The 21,836-nt window shown below is 34.7% G+C and overlaps 1 protein-coding gene across 1 annotated transcript in view; it reads right to left on the bottom strand.

Moving 5' to 3' along the window:
* Positions 1-21,836, bottom strand: part of ERP44 (endoplasmic reticulum protein 44) — a 122,577-nt gene that overhangs the window by 48,140 nt on the left and 52,601 nt on the right. Inside the window, exons 5-8 of the mRNA XM_007498991.3 lie at positions 18,911-19,095; positions 17,705-17,820; positions 10,709-10,766; positions 8,742-8,858 (exon numbers count right to left, since the gene is read on the bottom strand). Of these exons, the coding sequence (XP_007499053.1) occupies positions 8,742-8,858; positions 10,709-10,766; positions 17,705-17,820; positions 18,911-19,095 (476 nt within the window). The remainder of the gene's footprint in view (positions 1-8,741; positions 8,859-10,708; positions 10,767-17,704; positions 17,821-18,910; positions 19,096-21,836) is intronic.

Genomic DNA, 21,836 nt, shown 5'->3' with positions numbered 1-21,836 from the left:
GAACAGTAAGGTTTAACATAGGTAAGTGATTTGTCCAGAATCACACATTGGACCCCATATCCAATACTCCAACTAAGTGGTAGAGCCAGTGGTGAGTGTAGAAGACTAAATGGAAGAAAAATAAAGTCCCTTGGAATTCCATACAATTGCTGCATCATATATTGCTAATGAGAACTAGAACTAAATGCCACTAGAAACAAAGGTGATCAGGTCTCAATCTGGTCTGTCAAGGAATGTGTCTCATATCTTTCACCACAATCATGGGCACAGTTTGGGACTGCACAAGTATTTGTCCTTGATTGACCGAAGATGAATTAATGAAGTATCTATAAAGCCTCAGAGTCACCATCATCTTGGGTCTAGGAAATGTTTTCCAAGTCAAACTATATTACAAACCACTACAATACCTAAATCTCCCTGTACTGATAATTAAAAAAGTTATATAGTATATAACATATATTAAATTCTGCAATAAGAGTAAAAAGAATTTCTCATACTCATGACTGAAATAAAATGCAAATCCACATTAAGAAATTATAGCTAAAGGTAAATACACAAAAATATTAATAATAAATTAAAGATAATTAGTATTATTATTGCTCTCTTTCACTAATTTTTCTATCCTTAGAGTTAGAAATGTGACAGCAAAATGTAGAACAGGGTCAGACACCAATTGATTGCTTTGCTTTGATTTTACTATTGCTAAAAGGGTTTCTTGCCATGAATAATTCCAAAAGCAATTAAATACAAAGCTTTCAGAAATGATATTTCAACAAATGAGCAGTAAAATAATTCCTTTGGTCATTTCAATTAAAAAAAATTATCTAGAAAATAGATTAGTTTATTTTCTACTTTTGAATATTTTATGGTGAGGTTTTGCTGGAATAATATGTGTTTGAAAATATATCTTCATAAATGGCATATAGTGTCACACACACTCTTCTCTAATCCAGACCAAACAATAAGCACAAATTAAAAATAATTGCTGTTATGCATCTAGACAATACCTAAGAGTTTAAGAGGTTTTTTGAAAAATTGAATGCAAAAGAGAAAATGCAAAAGATCTTACTGTTCTTCATTCAAGCAAAATGAGAGTAAATTAAAGTTAAATTAAATATTTTTATTTGCTTATACTTGACAAAACAAAACAAAATCAAAAGAAACTTGACTAGCTACCTGAACAAAACACAGGACATATATGGGAGGTCAGTCAACCTGGCAGAGTAAGAGGAAGCAATACAGCCAAACCCCTTACCAACTATTCCATCAAAGATTCAAAGAAGGAAAAATCCTAGGTCATGGAGGATGGGCCAGAAAAGCAAAGACTGAACAGAGGAACAAAATAGGCCAGTATCACCTCTTCCATAAAACATTTAAAGTACATTAGACTCACACCTCAAGGCAAAGAGCAGGACTGTGACATAGTTGCTTAAACAACAAAGGAGTTCTCAGAGCTAGATACCCAAATCAGAACAAGATTACAGCTTTGTCAGTTTAATTTAGGAGACAGAATCAATCATTTACTCAGGTCCTCATGCATAACAGGGCTTCAGCTCTATCCCTCAGACACAGATTGGAATGGCAAATTCAGTCCCCAAGGTAAAGAACAAATGTAAGTGGGAAGCACTGTCCCTGGAAACCTGTAGACCAAGCTAGCTGAGAGGGGCTGAGGTGAGTACACGTTTCTCTCGAGCTCCATTCTGTATACTTGTAACTATATTTCCAAGACCCAAACCAGGCTCTGGAACCTGGAAAGTTCAGGAGGGCAGTGATCAGATTGTGTCTTTCGACCATATTGAGTCTGCTAAAAATTTGCAACTCACTCACCAAAGGCATCTTGTCCTTGAAAGTCACAAGACACAAAACCAGGAAAACGGTGGCAGGACACTAGATAAGACAGGCCAAATCCATATAAGTCCATGATAGTCCCATCAGGGTGAACAAAGTTTGACTACTGTAAAATTGAGATTTGAACTCTGGACTTCAATCCCCACAAGTCCTTGCTCCACTTCCCCAAAATGCTTTGTAATCTCACAGAATTCTGAGGTGGGCGAGATCGAGAAGGTACTTAAGCTGATTGCAAAGGCTTTTGAGCTCTCTTTTTCTCTCTTGGCCTTCCCTTTTGGAGCAGTCGTGGCTCTTTCCACAATGTAGGTGAGGTCTTGTCTAGGCCTCTGTGGCCTAAGCACCACATGTTTCTTATCCTGTATTTTCTTTAATCTTTAACCTTTAATAAACCTTTAAAAATATAATACTCCTTGCAGAGAGAAACTAATTTCTACCTGCCTCAGTCTCCCCTAAATTTTAATCTTTACACTACCTAGTACAAATTCCCATGGAAGAATGAGTAAGGCACAAATCCAGGAGAGAATTAACTCCAAAACATGTATAAGTTAAGCCTTAACAGAAAAACACAGCTTGGCCACAAGATCATTTAGAATTCTTTGAAAAAACGTATATCGAAAAAACATAGAGATAAAAAAAGATATAAATAAAATACACAAATGAAATGACAGCACTAGAAAAAAGAAGCAAAAGAAAAATAAGATATGAGAATTTCTGGAAAGAATTAACAACTTAGTACCCAAGTAATTCCTTGAAAATTTGAAGTTGATAACTCCCTGAGAAAACAAAATAATATTAAAATGAAGTCAAAATATTGAAGAATAGAAGAAAATGTGAAGTATCTCAAATCAAAAACAACTTGGAAAATAGTTCAGTAAGAGCTTATTCATGAATAAATGGACTAGGGCAGCTCAGTAGCTCAGTGGATAGAGAGCCAGACCTCTACAGACAGGAGGTTCTGGGGTCTTATCTGGCCTTATACATTTCCTAGCTGTATGATCCTGGGCAAGTCACGTAACTCCAATTGCCAAGCCCTTACTGCATTTCTGCCTTGGAATTTAGTACTGGTTCTAAGATAGGAGGTAATAGTTAAAAAAATAAAAAAAGAATAAATGGACTAAAAGCCATAACCAAAGGGAGGGGGGGAAAAAAGACCTGCATGCTATATTTCTCCTTTCTTTCTTCTTTCTTTTCCTTCCTTCCTTCCTTCCTTCCTTCCTTCCTTCCTTCCTTCCTTCCTTCCTTCCTTCCTTCCTTCCTTCCTTCCTTCCTTCCTTCCTTCCTTCCTTCCTTCCTTCCTTCCTTCCTTCCTTCCTTCCTTCCTTCCTTCCTTCCTTCCTTTTATAACCTTACCTTTTATCTTAATATCAATTCTAAGATAGAACAGTGACATAGGTTAGGCAACCAAGGTTAAGTGCCTTGCCCAGGACCCTAAAGCTAGGAAGTGACTGAGGTCAGATTTGAACCCAGGTTCTCCCCACTCCAGGCATGGTGCTCTACCCTGTGTGCTACCTAACTGCCTCTATGCATCCTGTATTTCAAGAAATCACAAAAGGTTATGTAAGAATGGCAAGGGGACCTGGATAGGATCCTGCATGTCTGATGGATAGACAGCTTGGTGACAGTTGAGAGAGAGCAAAGGATTGTGGGGAGAGAACTGTGAGCAGAGGAGAATACTGGTCAGCCCGAGGACTTCCAGCTCTGGAAGGGAAAGAGAAAAAGGACTTTTCCTGGGTGGCTGAGGGTGATCTGAAGCCACGAGATGGAGAAGAGTGAGATTTTCCTGTCTATCTGTGAACCTGTTTCCATCAAGGAATTTTCTACTACCTTTCCTTATGCCTACAAGAACCCATTACTCAGGAGGAGTTTGATTTGAACTCTCCCATCAGAGCCAGCCTCCTTACTCATTTCTAGGTCTCCCTTTTGCCTTCTTTGAATTTGACTTGGACTTAGAGAGATAAGAGATATTAGCTTAGAAAATAAGTAGACTGACAGCTGGAAGTAGGCAGAGTCCTTTGGGTCTCCGACTCAAACCTAGATCCAGCTCTTGGAGGGCTTAGCTTGTCAGGGCATCCTTTTCCCCTTTCCCATCAATACCTTCCTTTCCCTTTTCCAAAATAATTCTTAGTTAAATCAGATCTGTGTTTGGGCCATCTTCGTTAACAAAAAGGGATTGAGTGATAAGGGACAGGATCCAAAGGGTGACTCCTGTCCCATCTGTGGCAAACTAGACCTGGTCTGCCATCACCCTCAATAGAAGAGGGCTTGTCTACAAACCCTTTGCTCTGAAACAGCTGACTGGGATATAAACATCTTTCCCAGCAGTGGTACTCACATTAGGTCTCAAAGGGTATAGTTTGTAAAAATAACCATTGAGAAGAGAGATAGAAAATTTCTTTCTGTCTCTTCTACAGTTGCCTCAAGCTCTGGTGTCAGCTAACCCCAGGGAGGGAGCGATCTTGTCAGCGAGACAGATCATTCAACCCCCTCATCATTTAAAAAGAAGGAAAAGTCTCCCTTCTTCTCTTTTTACAGTTATCCACATCCAGATACAGAAAATGATGGCCTCAGAATGCATATTTAAGTACATTTTCTTCTTTCTTCTTTTTCTTTTCTTCCTTTCTTATTTTTGGACATAGCTGGTGTGGGGATTTTTCTGCATGGCATAAACAGTAGACTGTTTTTCCTGCCTTCTCAATGGGCAAGGAGAAAAAGGAAGAGAGAGAATCTGGAACCAAGGATAAAATAAAATTGAATTTTAAAAAGAAAGACTTAGGAACTCTGATCAACACCAGAACTAACCACAATCCCAGAGGACTCATGATGAAACATGCTGCCACCTCAAGATGAAGAGGTAATGGATTCTGAGTGCAGACTGAGGTATTTTTATTTTTGGACATCAGTAATACAGAAATTTGTACATATTTGTAAGGAATTTTGTTTTTCTTATTTTCTCAAGGGAGGGAAGAGGAGACAGGAGAAAAAGAATTCAAAGCTGAAAACAAAATAAAAATTGAATTTTATATATTAACAAAGAAATTATAAAAGGAAACTGCCTAGACATATTAGAACAAAAGGCAAAACTTTTTTCTTAAGGGAAAAAATTTAGATATAATCTGAAAGAAACTTCAAAATGATAACTTCTAGTAATGTCACACTAAGAATCCAGAGCTTTCAGGTCAAAGAAATAAGAAATATGGAAAAGAACCTGAGAAAGAATTAACAACTTAATACAAGTGATACAAAACCTCACCTAAGTGATAGATTCCCAGCTAGAAAGAAAGTTCAAATTCCAAAGAACCAGAGGCAAGATCACACAAGTTTTAACAACTACCACAATAAAGAGGTGAGCACACAGAGAATGCAACATTTCAAAAGGCAAGAAGATAAAGGCTTACAACCAAAAATAACTTATCCAGGAAAACTGTGTATAATTTTATAGGAGAAAAATAGACTTTTAGTAGAATACAGAACTTTAAACATTCCTGATAAAAAGACTAGAGGTAAGTAGAAACTTTGAAATATAAACAAAGGGATTAAAAAACATGTAAAAGGTATAAATGCAAGTGAGCAATCCAAAGAATCTTTATAAGGATAAAGTAGTTGCATGCTAATGAGAGGGGGAAAGAGATTTAAGTGTCCTGTTCAGAAACCCAGTATCATTCAGGGTTATAAAGGGAGTGAAAACAGGGGGAGTGGGAGTAGATTTGATAGGTTTTAATGATTTTAAAAGAATGGAAAGAAAAGGAAGAAAGAGAAAAGGAATATTTCACATCACCAGAGGGCACAAAAAGAAGTCTATCTAAATAAGGAAGAAGAGAGGGAAACAGGAGTCACTTGAATCTCATTTTCATCTGAAGTAGTAAAATCAGGATAGAATACAAACACAATCGCATACAGAATTTGGTGTAGCAATACATTTAACACAACAGCGAAACAGGAGGGAACAAGGAGAGGAGAAAAGGGAAAATAAAATGGGGAACAGATTCAGGTAGAATGGATTAATCACCAACAAAACAAGCCCTAAACTTGGAGAGGGATTTCTGAAGAAGGCTTTAAAAAGGAAAGAAAAGAACAAGTTCTGCTTGGTTTCAACTAGATGAGCCTTGTTGTCCACTCAGTACTTTCCTGCTTTCTAGCATCCATTTGACTGTAAGTTCCTTGAGAGCAGGAACTTTCTTTTTCTTATTTGTATTCTCAGTACTTAACATGGTACCTGGCACATAGTAGACATTTTATAAATGGTTACTAAATTTAATTGAAAGAAAAAGTTTTAACAGAATAGGCTAGAGGGAAATTAGCAATTAGCACACAATTAGCAATCAAAACTGTGAATGTAAATGGGATGAATTCATTCATAAAATGGAAAAAGAATGAATAAGAAATCAGAATCCAACAATATATTGTTAACAAGAAAAACACTAAAACAAAGACTCATGCAAAATTAAAATAATGGGCTAAAGCAAAAATCAATTATTTCTCAGCTGATTTTTTTTAAAAGGATGCAGGCAATCATGATCATAGGCAAGGCAACAATAAAAACAGACAATTCAAAGAAATAAACAGGTGACATTTTACTTAAAGATGGCACTGACAATGAATTATAATACTTAAATAGCATCAAATAACATTGCAAAGAAAAAACATAAGAAACAGGAAAAAATATATAGCTTTATCTAGAAATATAAATACCAGGGGTTCAGCAGCTTGTGCTTAAGAGTCAGAAAACCTTGGTTCAGAACTTTGCCACCTAGAATTTGTAAGACTTTGGATACTAAACATATCTGAAAGTTGTTTTTCTCATCTATAAAAGGATTAGCCTAGATAACCCCAAAGGTCACTTTGGGCTCTAAATGTAAGGACCTTTCATCTCTATCTAGGAATTAAGAGGATCTCAAAAGATTACAAGAGATTTTAAAAAATCAATCTTGGGAACTGACAAGTTAACATTCTTAAAGTTTACAAAGCTTTTTCATGAATTGCTAATGTACCTATAAGGGCAACTAAATGATGCATTGGATAGTGTGCCTGGCCTGGAGTCAGAAAGACATCTTCCTGTGTTCAAATCTGGTCTCACACACTTACTGGCTATGTGACCCTGGGTAAGTCATTTAGCCCTTTTTTATTCAGTTTTCTAATCTGTAAAATGAGCTGGAGAAAAAAACTACAAACCACTCTAGTATCTTTTCCAAGAAAACCCCAAATTGGGTCATGAAGAGTTAGACATAACTGAAACAATGAACAAGAGCAACAAATGCACCTGTAACTTGAAATCAAATGAATTTCAAGCAAAGGTAAAAATCCCTTTACAGTGAGCATAATGGGATATTTACTTTGGTTTTATAGTCTTAATAGTTTGAAAAGATGTTTCACTCGAAAAGATGAATTTATGGTTCATCTACTGTGAGATCTGGATTCAGCTTCTTTGCCCCATCCTCTTGGCCCCTTGAGAGGCTCAACAACTACTAATGGATTTTTTTTTCTTTCAAAACGACTCACATTGGGATAAGAAAGACAAGACCTGAGAATCAGTTGGTCTGAAAAATCAGTTTAATCTTTCAATCTTTATTTTTATTTTGCAACCCTTACCTTCTATCTTAGAAATACAAGTATTTGTTCCAAGACTGAAGAGTGGCAAGGGCTAGGTTACTGGGGTTAAATGACTTGCCTTGGGGTCACACAGTTTATATCTGAGATCAATATTTACTTCTTTAAGACTCCTCAATCTTTTTGGCAGTTGTTTTACATTAGTGCTAGACTGAGGAGTTTATTTTGGTGCATGAGATGCTTGGATTTGGTAAAGGGACCCAAAGAAGTAACTGTTTTCTCTCCAACTTCAATTCAAACAACATACAAACAATTATTATTCAGATACAGATTGAAGGAAGTACTTGTATTAGATTTATTTCTATATCATCATGGCACTGTATAGAAAAGAGGTTCATAATATTTTTGTGACAAAATGGGGAAGCCTATTCCCTAGAATAATGTTTTTAAATGTATAAAATAAAACACATAGAAATACAAAGGAAACAATGGTTTAGTGAAGAGAAATATGTAATTTTTCTCCCCATCCAAATTCCATGACCTCCTCAGTCTCAATTGAGACATTATAAGAACATCTGACAGATAAAAGACCACTGGGTTTGAAGTCAGAAAATTCTCAAACACTACTAGCTATGTGACCATAACCAAGTGCTTTAACCCTCTCTAAGCTTCTATTTCTCATCTATAAAATAAAAATCTACTTGTGATATCTCAAAGGAGAGAGCTTAGTTGCAATCACAGTACTTTATAAACCTTAAAACATTATGGGAATGTAAATTACTCTAAATTATAGAATAGTAAGGTAACTGTCATAGAATTTTATGATTTTAACTAGCTTTATAATCATGTTCATTTTTACTTATATCTAAACTTTAAATATTTGTGATCGTATCAGTGTTGGTACTCCTCCTTTCACAACTTCTCACATACTGATAAGAAGGTTTTCAGAAGTTGATCTGGCTGAAAAAAATTCATTACCAGTGCCCAGTTTTCTAGTGATAGGCCTTTCCTCATTTATCTAGGCCAGTCCAGAGATGATATATATATATGGATGTAGTCCACTACCATCTTTTCCATCTTAACAAGACCTGTCAGAACTCAAATAGTCTTTGAAAAACCAAAGGTCACACCTCCATCCAAGATGAGACATCAGGAAGACTTTAACAGAGGTTTCATTTTTACTATGGTTAAATCTATATTAAAAGGGATGATGGGAAGGGGGAAATAACTGCTTTTTCTCCATCTTCAATTCTAACAGCACACATGAGTAATTTCTGCCACCTAAGGGATGAAGAAAACTTACTCTGTGATGAATATAAATTAAAAATACAATGTTGTAAATTCCATACCTCTCCATTTTCAAATGTTATTTCCCGAACAAGAGGAACACATTTATCTTGAGTCCAAGCATAAACTAAGTCAAAATTTGTTAGAGATCCCAAGTATACCATATCTGGAGCATTTTCCTGTTAGGAAAAGAAATTGAGCCTAAGTTTTGATAACAATTCTTTTAGGTACTTGGAAAACACAACAAAGATTTAAGATGGCTATTTTATCAATTAACTGGTTAAGTGATCCCTAAAAATTCAATTATTCATTAAGTATATACCAAATGACTATATGTGCAACAATATACGAATCAGAAAAGAACCTAGCAGGCAAAGCAATTCATGGGCATACATGAAAATTTCATCAAGAGGGAGAAAAATTAACCAATATTAGATAGATGCATCACTTCAAAGTAAAGAAATGTCTTTAAAAGAGTAAGTAATATTTAAATTTTCTTTAATTTCTTATAGTTTTAAAAGTTATTAGATATTGGAGTATATCAAAATATTTATCAATGTTTATCATATTAAACAACATGAAATTAATAAGATGGCTCCTGGGTAGAAACTGGGTACTAAATTTTAGCTCAAGAGAATGCTATTTAGGAATTCTGAATTATATAACTATAAAAAAGGCCTCTTTTCTTTCATGAATTCTATAAAGATTCTGGCCAAAAGACACATTCCTTAGAAACAAAGTGCTTGATAAATGTTAGCTTCTTATCTTCTTTCTAAAAATTTAATGACAAAGCTAATAGAGTTATTTAGATTTTTTTTTTTAACATACACAAATGATTCCTAAAGGCAAGAGCTGAAATGGAATTAGAGCCTGAATTTAAGGAGCCCCTTTGGTCAAAAATACTTCCTCATTTTCTACTAAGAGGAAAGTCAAAAGTTTAGTTGATATATTTAGTAAAAGAAATCTAAGAAAAGGTATGGTGCCAAATTCTGGTACCTATAAGAACCCTAAAACTGCAGAATCCTCCTCAGAGGCAATGGAGAAGTATAGTGGTAGTGGTAGAGAGAAAATGGACTTGGGTTTGGGAGTGCTCGGTTTGAATCCTAGTTCAACATTTATTATTAGCTGTGTGATCATAAGTGAACCACTCTAAATTTTAGGGTTTTTATCTATACATGGCCAAAATAATGCTTATATTTTATATTTGTTTTAAAGGAAAGAAACCTTAGAACATTATGTTTCATTATTAACAATTATAACCACTATTTCCCCCCCCCCCATCACTTTGTTTTATATGACCCTAATTTCTACTTATAATCTGATGTAATGGCTCATTTCCATCAAACCTGCCAGATACTAACGGGGTATGTATGCTCATTCTAGGGAGCTACATACTGTTTCCAGGTCAATGCTCTGCTATGCTATTGGTAGCCAGACAGCTACAAATCATATAGGTGCTTCCTTATTGTCTGACAAGAATCAAGGCTTTAATTCAATTCCTGGAAGACTTTGAGCTTTTGGCAATAGTAAATGTAACCTGTTAATGCTTAAACTTCTAGTTTGGGGCCAAAAACTAAATGGATGGAAAGCAAAAAAAAAAAGCACTAGAAAAAGTGTGAACCTGTTCCAATATAATATTATTTCTTCTAATGCTACAAAGATGTATATTGACTTTAATAAGTTTTTATAACTCTTTATAAAGACATCATATTTATGCTTAGGAAGCAGTTTATTCAAATGGCAGAAGCTTGCTATCCTTAAAGAGAGACAGTTTGGCATAACAGAACTCTAGCCTGGGAAGAGATCTAACTTCAAGTTATGACCCTATCACTGAGTAACCTTGCAACAAGTCATTTAACTTCATTGGGCCTTAATTTCCACATTTTAAAAATAATTTCTTAAAGCAGTTTTCAGATTTAAAAATTCTCTGATGATCTTATGAATAGAGAGAAAGAGAAAGTCTACAGATAGAAAGATATAGTATATACCATAGATTACAAGTGGCAGATCACTTTTTCAATAAACTTACCCCTGGTGGTCTGTAGATTACATTGTCTCCACTAAATCTTTCTGGTTTTGAAACAGACCTAATAAGAATAAAGAAATAAGTGAAGATACTTTTCCTACTAGGACAACAGAAGTTAAAAAAAAACAGGAATGAAATTTCAATAGCTTTGCTAATTACATCCCAATGGAAAACTACATATAAAAAAAATTAAAATGAAGAAAACCAGAATTCAACTCTACTATAAAGCAATGATCCACAAAATTATTAGGTACTGGTGAAAAAAAATAGAAAAATTGATCAAAGGATCATAGTGGTAAGCAAGACCAGAAGTAACTAAACATATTTTATAAACTCAAGGATGACAACTACTGGAATAAGTACTCCCTATTTGGCAAAAACTGCTAGGAAAATGAGAAATCAGTTTAGTATATCTTACACCAGCTGCAATAAGCTCCAAGTGATAAAAGACCATTTCCTACATTTAAATAGACTGCCTTTATTTATGATGTTGCAACATTAAAAAATTAAGAGTAGAAATATTTTAGACAACTATAGTTGAAGAGTTCTTCTCCAAAAAAAGGATGTCATGAAAAGAGATAAAACATCTCATTATATAAACCTAAAAAGCTTTTGTACTAAAAAAATGCAGTTATAATATAATCCAAAGCAAAGCAATTAAATGGGGGAAAAAAAATCTTTGTAGCAAGTATCTTTGATAAAACTCTCATATCTAAGATAAATCTGAGATAGATAACAATACATAAGAATAAGAGCCATTCCTCAATCAACAAATGGACAAAAGGTAGGACTAGGTACTTTTCAAAAGGAGAAACCATATGAAACAATCCTCCAAATCACTCATAATAAGAGATGTGCAAATCAAAACAACTAGATTCACTTCATACTCAGAAAGACAAATATGAAAAAAAACAAATGTTGGAGGAAGTTGGGAAAGACAAGAACTCTAATGATCGGTTGAAAAAGCTGTAAATTAGTCTAATTCTGAAGAAAAACAATCTTAAAAAAAGAAACAATCAACTACATGCCCTTTTAAAAAAAAAACCTATCATGTCTTAAAATTGATACTAAGTATCAATTATAAGGCAGAGGGAGGTAAGAGCTAGGCAATGCATGTTAAGTGACTTGCTCAGGGTCACAGAGCTAAGGAAGTGTCTTAAGCCACATTTCAACCCAAGACTTTCCATCTCCAGACCTCTCTAACCACTGAACAACTTAGGTCCCTGTATTTACCCTTTTATTCAGCAATGCAACTATTAGACATATATCTAAGGAACTCAAACACTGAGAAATGTGAAAAAATGTGAAATTCATATGTGCACTTTTAAACAAAAACTGGTGGCAAAATGGATACTTATGAATTGGGTAATAGCTAAACAAACAATGGTAATAATGATTGACTATTCTTAATACTAAATACAACTGTGTGGTAAGAAATGACAAACATAAAGAATTATGAGAAAATTGGAAAATCTTGAATGAGTTGGAGGCAAAGAACCAGATCAGTTTACATGATATTAAGGTAAATGAAAATTAAAATACTTCAGAATTCTCATCAATGCAGCTGTCAACTGTTACTTTACAAAATTTTATATAAAGTATGTCTCTTACCTACTGCCAAAAAGATGGAGAAAAACAAGGAATGAAGTCTGTATTTTCAGACATAGTTAAAGTGTTGCTTTATTTCCTTGATTATACTTGTTTTTTTTTAACTTGTAAAGCATATTAAGATTTTATAATAGTAAAAATAGTAAAGTTGAACATTATAAAAAATGCCAAAGTGTGATGGGGAGGGGGGTGTTATGAGTGCCTTATAGTCAAAAGCATCTCATGCTTGCAGCACATTTCATTTCTGGTATTGGACAGGGAAATGGCACATAAGCAAACTAGAGAATATAGCCTACAACAGGAGAGGTAGGCACTCGTTAGAGAGTAAGTGAGATAACGTTAGAGAAAAGTAACCAAGATGATGTGGACAATGAAATGTGAGAAAAGTGTATGTGTTGGGAGGGAGGGTAGCTTCTGTTCACAAAATACAGTTAACAAATCAGCCCCCCTCCATGTAATTTGATGTCATATTATATATGAAGTTCCTATTACAAGGAACAGGTCTATTGGGAAATAATAGTAATGTTTTGGGGGAAAAATATTTTTAAAAAAATTAAAGCCAGTATAGAATTTCCCCAAAAAAATCATCTATTATTTTACTTCAAAAAATTTTATTAATCTTTTGTTTTTATCTTACTCCACTTCCAAACATATACTGTGAATCTTAAAACTGCTCGGACTCTACTTCAGAAGATTTGATTAAGCTATTCCCCATTTTCTACAATGGAGGTACATAGTCAGGAATGTATTGAGAACTTTAAAATTACTCCACCCTGCTCAGACAGTGCCTTAGGGGAAGATAAAGTTGTAAAATTCCTGATTGAACAATGAAAAGCCCAACTCATTCTTATAGTGAAGCAAAAACCCTAAGCTAGGTGGTCTATTTCAGATCTAATACAAAAAGGTGATAAGTACCTATAAAGGTTAAATTAATCACTAAAAGGTCAAGCAACTTACAAAGGGCAAGCTTAGCAAAGAGATGTGAAATTCTCAGAAGATATAATCAGAGAAGGTGATAACAAAAGAAGATGTGAACTAAGAATGGACAGTCCTGGGGAAAAGTGTCTACTGTGATTGGTAGATGTGAAAATTTAGGGGAGGTGACATAAGAGAAAATTCTCTTTAAAAGGAGGTCAGGAGTTCAGAGGAGGCTCTCTGAACTTAGTTGGAGTTTGGAGTTAGTTTGGAGGAGCTGGCTCTCTGAACTGAGTTCAGGAGTTGAGGATTTCGGTGAAGGATGGGAGTTTTGCTTTAGAACGATCTTGTGGTGAGTGATAAAAGACTGACTAGTCTCTCTTAAGGCTCAGGCCTAGGCCATTTGGCTTAGGTCCTTCCTACTATTCTCCCTCTCTCTCTCTCTCTCTCTCTCTCTCTCTCTCTCTCTGTCTCTCTCTCTCTCTCTCTCTCTCTCTCTCTCGTATTTGAAGCACATTGACAGTATTAAAAAGATTTTTCTTAAACTTTTTTGATTTTGAAGTAATATAAGTTAAAATATATATTTGCTGTACTATTAATGCATACCCAAAAACTTTAGACTATGAAAACCCACCATTTATTGATAAATTTATGGGACTGTGATTAATGATTGTGTCTGATTCCATAAGAAGGGAACAAAAGAGCCATTATGTAGTGCCAAGAAGCTCAAGGTCAAGGAGACCAATCAATCCCAATGAGGTTTACGAAAACCTGCACAGTGCCAAGGAGCACAAGGTCAAAAATGACCAAACCAATCCAGGTAGGATTGATGAACTTCAAAGCCAATACAAAAGGTCTTGAACTTAGTGTGAGACTCGAGGTTGTGGCACTTGACATATGTTAAGACTCTTTGTGAAATATTCACAGACAAGTACCAAAGTTTGTCTATCATCCTGGCTCCCCATTTCCCTGAGAGTGAAGGTAAATCAGACCAGGGAATGACACTTCCCTATCAGACAAAAATCTAGTCCTTTTTTCTCTCTCATAGTATGACAACTTCCTGTAGTCTTGGTTGCAAAGGGGTAAGTGAAATATTACTGCATTTATCCTACAGACTTGTGGGATACAAAGTACTTTAATTGGGTCCTGATTCAAAGACCTTTTACAGGTTTATTTTACTTTACTTAAATTTTTTTCACATAAGATTTTGACAGTCTACATTTCATCCAGAAGTTATCTTTTCTCTTTTATTTGGATTTTTTTTTAATGTTTTTGATTTCTCTTGCCAATTGACTCATATACCCCATAACTCAGCCATGCATCCCTAAGTGATCCCTGTGTTTTTCAATATCCTCTTCAGGAGGGAATGTATTATTATCCTAAAATGCAAAGTTTAAGTTTTTTTTGAGAGAAATTTTAGGTTAAGAAACATGCTACCTCTCCAAATCCAAAAAGTTCACTGTTTGGAGAAGTCACCATGAAGATGCCTCCACATTGCACCAGAAGATCCAGAGTGAACTTTGGGATGTGGTGATTTGAGCTGTGTGGGTTTGAATTTATTTGTTCTGTATGTATAATCTTATGCCAAAAGAGACTGACCTCTAATTGGCTTTTGGTCAATGCACCTAGCAATCATTGGTTTTATTCTTTTCCCTTTTATCCCCAAATTATTGTAATTTAAAAGTTGGTTATGTTTATAAGATCCATTGGAGAGACTAGCCTTCCGTGGATCTCAGGGGGAATTTATAATTGAAAATCTGTTACCCTAAAAAAGAACATTTCTTGGGATCCCACTGAATTCCTGTCCTTACCTACTTCCCATAGATAGGGGATATTAGGCAGGGACATGGAAGGTCCTTCCCCCTTTTTGGCCCTGTCAACGAGCATGGCAGTGGTAAGTGGGGATTTTGAAATGGCTAATCAACCATGTGCATGTGGTCTTTATTTTGTATCCTCTTTATTCCTTTATTTCTAATGATCATTAATAAATCTCCTAAAATATAATATTTTTATTATTGAGATCAAATTTTAATTTTTACAACTGTCCATCATTTTCATCACTTATGATTATACAGTAACTTTAAGATGCAATTTTAAAGGTGTATTTTTTAAGAAACTGAAGAGTACATAGAACAAAAGGGAAATTTTAAACTAATAGGGTTTGTGTTTTTGCCATCACTATAAATCTAGATTTATAGCTAGATTGGTAATTTTAGAATTTAAATTGCCCTCCTTTTTTTTTCTTCCTCCTCTCCAATATAGCTGCTAAATAATCTTTTTAGAGCATGGGTCTGACCATGCCATTCCTTGAGTCAAAAATTTCCAATAACTTTCCACTGTACCTATATTTTAAATTTAAACTTCACTCTTTGGTATGTAAAGCCTTTGACCATCTGATTCTTGCCTACCCTCTCACTGATTTCACAATACTCCTTCCTTTTATGTATTCTATATACCAGCTACCCTTGCTATCCTCTTCAGGTATAATCCACTTCTCACATTTATATCTTTACATGGAGCATCATCTCTCATGTACTTTCTCATCACCTCCATGTATAGAATACTTGGCTTTATTCAATTCTTTGTACAATTCTTTGTACAATTATGTTAACTCTCAATAAGTTCATAACTAAAGCTAATCGAGGTCTTAACATAGAGGTTTCGTGAGAATAGTGCTTTCTCATTCAAGCTGAATCTCATCTTAGAAAACTTCCTAATTGAGTTATCATATGACTCCAGAATTTGAAGTTTGCCATTCAAAGATCAATCATAGACTCAGCATTACAAGGGAGCTTAACAAATTGTCTTAGCTACTGCTTGTTATGTGCCAGGTTTAACTGAGATTAACTCAAGGATTTTAAAAGAACTTTTATTGCAAGAATACAGTCAGAGGTTAAGACTTGTTACCCAATTAAGTAGGGCCAGAAAAATACTTTATCAGGAGGAGAAAGGGGCTTGTACTTAAAAAGTCTGAGATGAGATGACTTAAGAAAAAATACAGAAGTGAAACAATGGAGGCAGTGGGGAGAAACATGGAATGATAACCAATATATTCAGTTGACAAGCAAGGTTGAAAAAAGATCAAAGATTTCTCCCTAAGAGGAAGCTGAATTAAGAGTCTTCTCATCCTATATCTCCTTAAAACAGTAAACCCAGGCCTTTTTAAATAGTTACCTTGGAGGTAACTCTTGGTAGGCTGAAAGGAGTAGTTCTGGTTTTTTAAGGTAACAGTGATAGGAAGGCTTGATTAACTAGACAGTACAGATATGGGTGACTAGCTGCAAGACATAAATACTCTTTTGAACCTACCCTTTCCTGTCCATGAGTTATTGGAACTCTATGGGAAACTGGAGTTTAGGATGGCCTAGATTTCAAATTCTTTCATACCTTGCAATAGTAGGTGAGGCAGTATCAGGTCAAATGGAAAAAGCTTGATATTGATCTTAAATAGGCCAAAGGAGATAAACATGTTAGATTTTTTTTAAAACCTTTATCTTCTGTCTTAGAATCAATACTGTGTATTGGTTCCAAGATAGAAGAGTAGCAAGGGCTGGGCAATGGAGGTTAAGTGACTTGCCCAGGGTCACACAGCTAGGAAATGCCTGAGGCCAAATTTGAACCCTGGATCTCCCATCTCTGGGCCTGGCTCTCAATCCACTGAGCCACCCAGCTGCCCCTAAACATGTTGGATGTTAATGGTATAAAGGAATAATAACTTGTAGATTATTGAGATTTAATCTTGTTGATTATTGACAATAATAATAATAATAATAAAATGAAAAAGATACAGCACTCAGTTTAGGAATCCTCCACATAATGCTGGTTGGTAATGTATTAATAACTTCACTCTAGGGAGGATGCCCTTTAAAAGAGTAGCATAGTCAACACTGTTGAGAACTTCAACTGTCAATTATTTGTCAATTTGCCCCCCACCTGTCTGGTTTGCTATCCTCGCTCCTCTGTCTTAAAACCTTCTATATCAGCTCTGTGCTTTTAAATTGTTCCCATCAATATTTCTGTGGCTGCTTTCTTCTCTGTGAGACTTTAGTTTTTAAAATTTTCTAGTTTGAGGGGGTTTTTTTAATTGCTTTATCACTTTTTTTGGATATCATCTGGATTTACCTGTTAATGACTTCTAGTATCCATATCAATTTTCCCATCACTGTGGGATTCCAGTCACTCTCTAATTCCTCCACCCTTCTAGACCTTAATATATTAGGAAATAATTCTATCAGGCAGGATACTTAGATCCATTCTTTAAACTGCCTCTGAAAAACGATAGAATGTAGAGCCACTGTTTTGGCTCCAGGAAAAAGCAACTATGTTGCTTTTTTATATATAGATATACATAATAATACTCTTCAACAGCAGCTAAAATTTAACATAAAGTCACATCACAAAGTTTCAGAGTGAGATGGGATCCATGAGGTCATTTGAATAAAAAAAAAAACAAAAAACTAACATTAATCAACTTACCCAAATGCAGAAAAGAAGACACAATCATCATGCAAAATATTTGCTACTCTTTCAAAGGTCCTATAGTTGTCTGAGTCCTTTTGTTCAAAATATCCAATGATTGTTCTTTTACTGCGCTATAAATATAAAAGAAACCATGCACATAATGTTTTTAATATATGATTTTCTCTATCTTACTCCTATACTGTATTAACATGACGCTATTCATATACCCCTTCCTGAGGTCATCCATAAACAACTCTTAGGTGTCTTTCATGTTTCCAAATGATGAATAAATATAAATTCAGTTTCAAACACTTAAAACCCATAATATGAAAAAAGTCTGGTTAAATAGTATTAATGCTTATGATAACCAAAACATTATTAATATTTCTTTTCAGTATTTTATTTAGAAAAACCAAAAAGTATTTTAAATGTTTAATTAGTGAATTTCTTTTCTTGTTTAAGACTTTTAAACTTTGGGTTAGATGCATTCTAAAATATAATAAAAGATCAGTAAATGGAACTACACAAATTTAGAATTTGTGATGACCTGAAAAAGACTGGGCTGAGTAGGTTTATAAATAAGCACTTCAACTGACCTTTGAACAATTTATGGTGGAAAAAAAGGAATTTTAAGGAAAATTAATGGTATAAAAAGGGGGAAATATGTAAAATATTTAAAAGAACAAACTGTTTTTAAGCACCATTTCAAATAAACACTTAAAACAACTGATAAATGATTATCTTACCCTGATTCATTAAAGTAAATTCATAAAGTAACTATATATATATATATGTACACACACACACACACACACACACACACACACATATGGCATTCCTTCTAGGAGCATTGACTTGAGAGTTTAAAGGAACCTTACAGTGCCTAGGACCCTACTCCCTCATTTTACACATAAAGGAACTTCAGAAAAGTTAGTAACTGCCAACATCATACAGATAGCAAATAGCAGAGCCAAGATGCAAACACAAACTTTCAGACTGATTCTGATGTTTTTTTCTGTACTCTTTCTTTGGTTAACCTAATTTGAGCAATGTGTAATTGAAAAAAATATTTGGACTTCTTTTACATTTACACACACACACACACACACACACACACACACACATACACCATTATTTCAAATTATAAGACTTAAACATACACTATACATTCTAACCAACAATTTTCATTGTGAATTAAGCAAAATTGCTTGAAGAACTTACATCAAGAAATTTGATTTCTTCCAAGTCATGAACTTCTTGAATAGGGTCACTTTTTTGTTGCCTGATGTAATCTGCTATTGCTGTCACTGATCTCTGACCCCTGTATTCTCTCTTCATCATCATACCATTTCGGAACAGTTTTAGGGTAGGGTATTTGCTTATCCTGTATCTTTGGGCTATTTCCGCTAGAAGAACAGAAAAGTTAAACAAACAAAAAAAACCCTGCTTTAGTCATATTACGAGAATAGATATGTCTTAACACAGTGTAAATACAAAGTTTAGAACAAACTCAATCACTGCCCTCAAGGAGCTAACAATCTAGGAAGAAAGAAGAAAATAAACATTTGTTAAATGTCATCTCTGTGTCAGGCACTGTGAAAGAGCTTGACAAACATTATCTCATTTGATCCTCACGACAATCTTGCAAGGTGGGTCTAATATAATTCCCATTTTAAAGTTGAGGAAACTGAGGCAAACAGGTCAAATAACTCAATCAGGGTCACACTGAGCAAATATCTATCGTCAAAAGTCAAACCTTCCTGACTCAAGGTCTAGTGCTCTATCTACTATACCTTGTAACTATGTAGTAGGACACTTAATTAAACACTCGCTGGTTGATATTGTATTGATATTGCACTATAATAGATCTTGCAAAGAATATAAAAACCAAAATAATGAAAGGTTTCTTGGATAAGAAGGCATTTGAACTAAGTCTTTAAAATAAAGATTTCAATAGCAGGAATAGAGGAATGGGAATAAAGAAAAGAAAATTAGGAAGGAAGGATGATATATTCTTCTTTTCAACATTTTCCTTTTCTCTTTATTTTCATGGTTATTTATATTCTTTCTTATAATCTTCAAAAGCAAAAATTCCTTCTTCTAACTTTCAAGGGTGTCGAAGCAGGTGTATCTCACAGCTATAACTTAAAAATTCTTAAGTGCCCCTATGAAGAATGAAGAGTGGGAATCCCTTTCATCAAACATTAGCAGTGACCCCAGGCAACAACCTAAGATTATTTATTTCAATAAAAATAGAAACCTTTTAGTGGAAAGGAATATCTTCCTTTCATGGGCATCACTACTATATAAACCTACTGCCTGGTCAATAGTTATGACTGTGACAAAATAGGTCCCATAACCCTATTCATCTAATAGGAACTTCAGGTTCTCTCTTTAAATGTTATCACTTAGTGGCCAAAAAAAAAAAAGTGGGGAAAGATTTTTTTCCTCCAAAAAATGTCTAATATAGGCCTCAAAGTCTCCTATTATCTCAAACTTTTCAGAAGGTACTTCTATTTGACTCCACACTCCACTTCATTCCTTGCAGTAAAGCACATACAGTTTAGGGAAACAGCTAATTGATATGATAACCTAAGGGAGTTCTTACTGATTACAAGCCCAGTGCTCTATCAACTATGCCACCTATCTGCCCTAGAAGAAATCTAAGGGGTTATCTAATCTAACTTTTCTACCTGGATGAAATGAAATCCTCTATAACAATCCTGACAAATGATAACTCGCTTTGACACCTCTGTGAAAAAGAATACACTATCTCTGGAGGAGACTAAATGTATTTTTTGATAGATCTAATTGTTGGGAAATTCTTCATTACATTGAGCCAAAATAATCTCTGACAGTGGTTTCCATAAGCTCTGCTTATGTTTCCTAACTAAGAAAGTTCCTAACCATTGTTTTACAAGCAAATTAGTCTTAATATCAAAAATGTGATTTTGAAAAATACTACCATAAAAATATAGGAGCATTTTGTTCTATAGGTGATATAATAGGTATCAACTTTGTACAATTCCTGAATTACCCCATATATTAACCTGAAAAATCCAGGGTTACTAGTACTACGGCTATAGGGTGATTTAGCTACCCTGAATCTGTACAAAAACAAACTGAAATCCAACAATAGGGCTAGAGATGAACAAAAGGTATGAAGAAAACATTGACCAACTTATTATAATAACCATGTCTTTCATTTTTTTTTTAATGAAAGAATTTCTCATATGAGGGTGGAAAAGTCAACAAGCATTTCTTTCTTGCTTTTTTTTTAAAAACCCTTATCTTCCACCTTAGAATCAATACTGTGTAATGGTTCTAAGGCAGAAGAGTGGTAAGGGCTGGGCAATGAGGGTTAGGTGATTTGCCCAGGGTCATACAGCTAGGAAGGGACTGAGGCCAGATTTGAATCTAGGACCTCTCATCTCTAGGCCTGCCTCTTAATCCACTGAGCTACCCAACTGCTCCCTCAACAAGCATTTCTAAAGCTAAAGTACTAAGAGAGAAAAAAAATCTAAATTTTATATATATGTATATATATATATATATATGTAACTTCCATCAACAGAAATTATGAAAAGAAACTTGAATTTATAAGTTTTTAATGGAAGATATGTTATCTATACAAATCAGATGCAAAAGGCAAAAATAAATATAATCAACTCTGGTAAATATGGGCAATGAAATCAGCTTACTTTAAGAACAACTGTACCTCTCCAAGACAGAAAGTAGGATTTTCGATCGTTTATAGAGAGAATATCTACTTTTCCTCAGGGACTCTCTGCATGAAAACATGATTTCTGAGTTTATAATACAAACTTGATTGCTATATGCAATGTAGTACCCAACTGATGACTCACAAACTTTGAAACTAGGAGCCTGTGGCTTGTATGTGTAAAAATAGCCTCGAACTCTGGACTTCAATCCCCACAAGCCCTTGCTCCACTTCCCCAAAATGCTTTGTAATCTCACAGAATTCTGAGATGGGCCGAGATTGAGAAGGGATTTAACCTGATTGCAAATAATCTCACAGAATTCTGAGGTGGGACGAGACTGAGAAGGGATTTAACCTGATTGCAAAGGCTTTTGTGCTCACTTTTGGACTTCCGTTTTGGAGCAGATGCGGCTCTTCCATGATGTG

Source organism: Monodelphis domestica, chromosome 7, assembly GCF_027887165.1.
Source record: "Monodelphis domestica isolate mMonDom1 chromosome 7, mMonDom1.pri, whole genome shotgun sequence".
Classification (NCBI taxonomy): domain Eukaryota; kingdom Metazoa; phylum Chordata; class Mammalia; order Didelphimorphia; family Didelphidae; genus Monodelphis; species Monodelphis domestica.
This window is presented reverse-complemented; position numbering and strand designations above follow the sequence as displayed.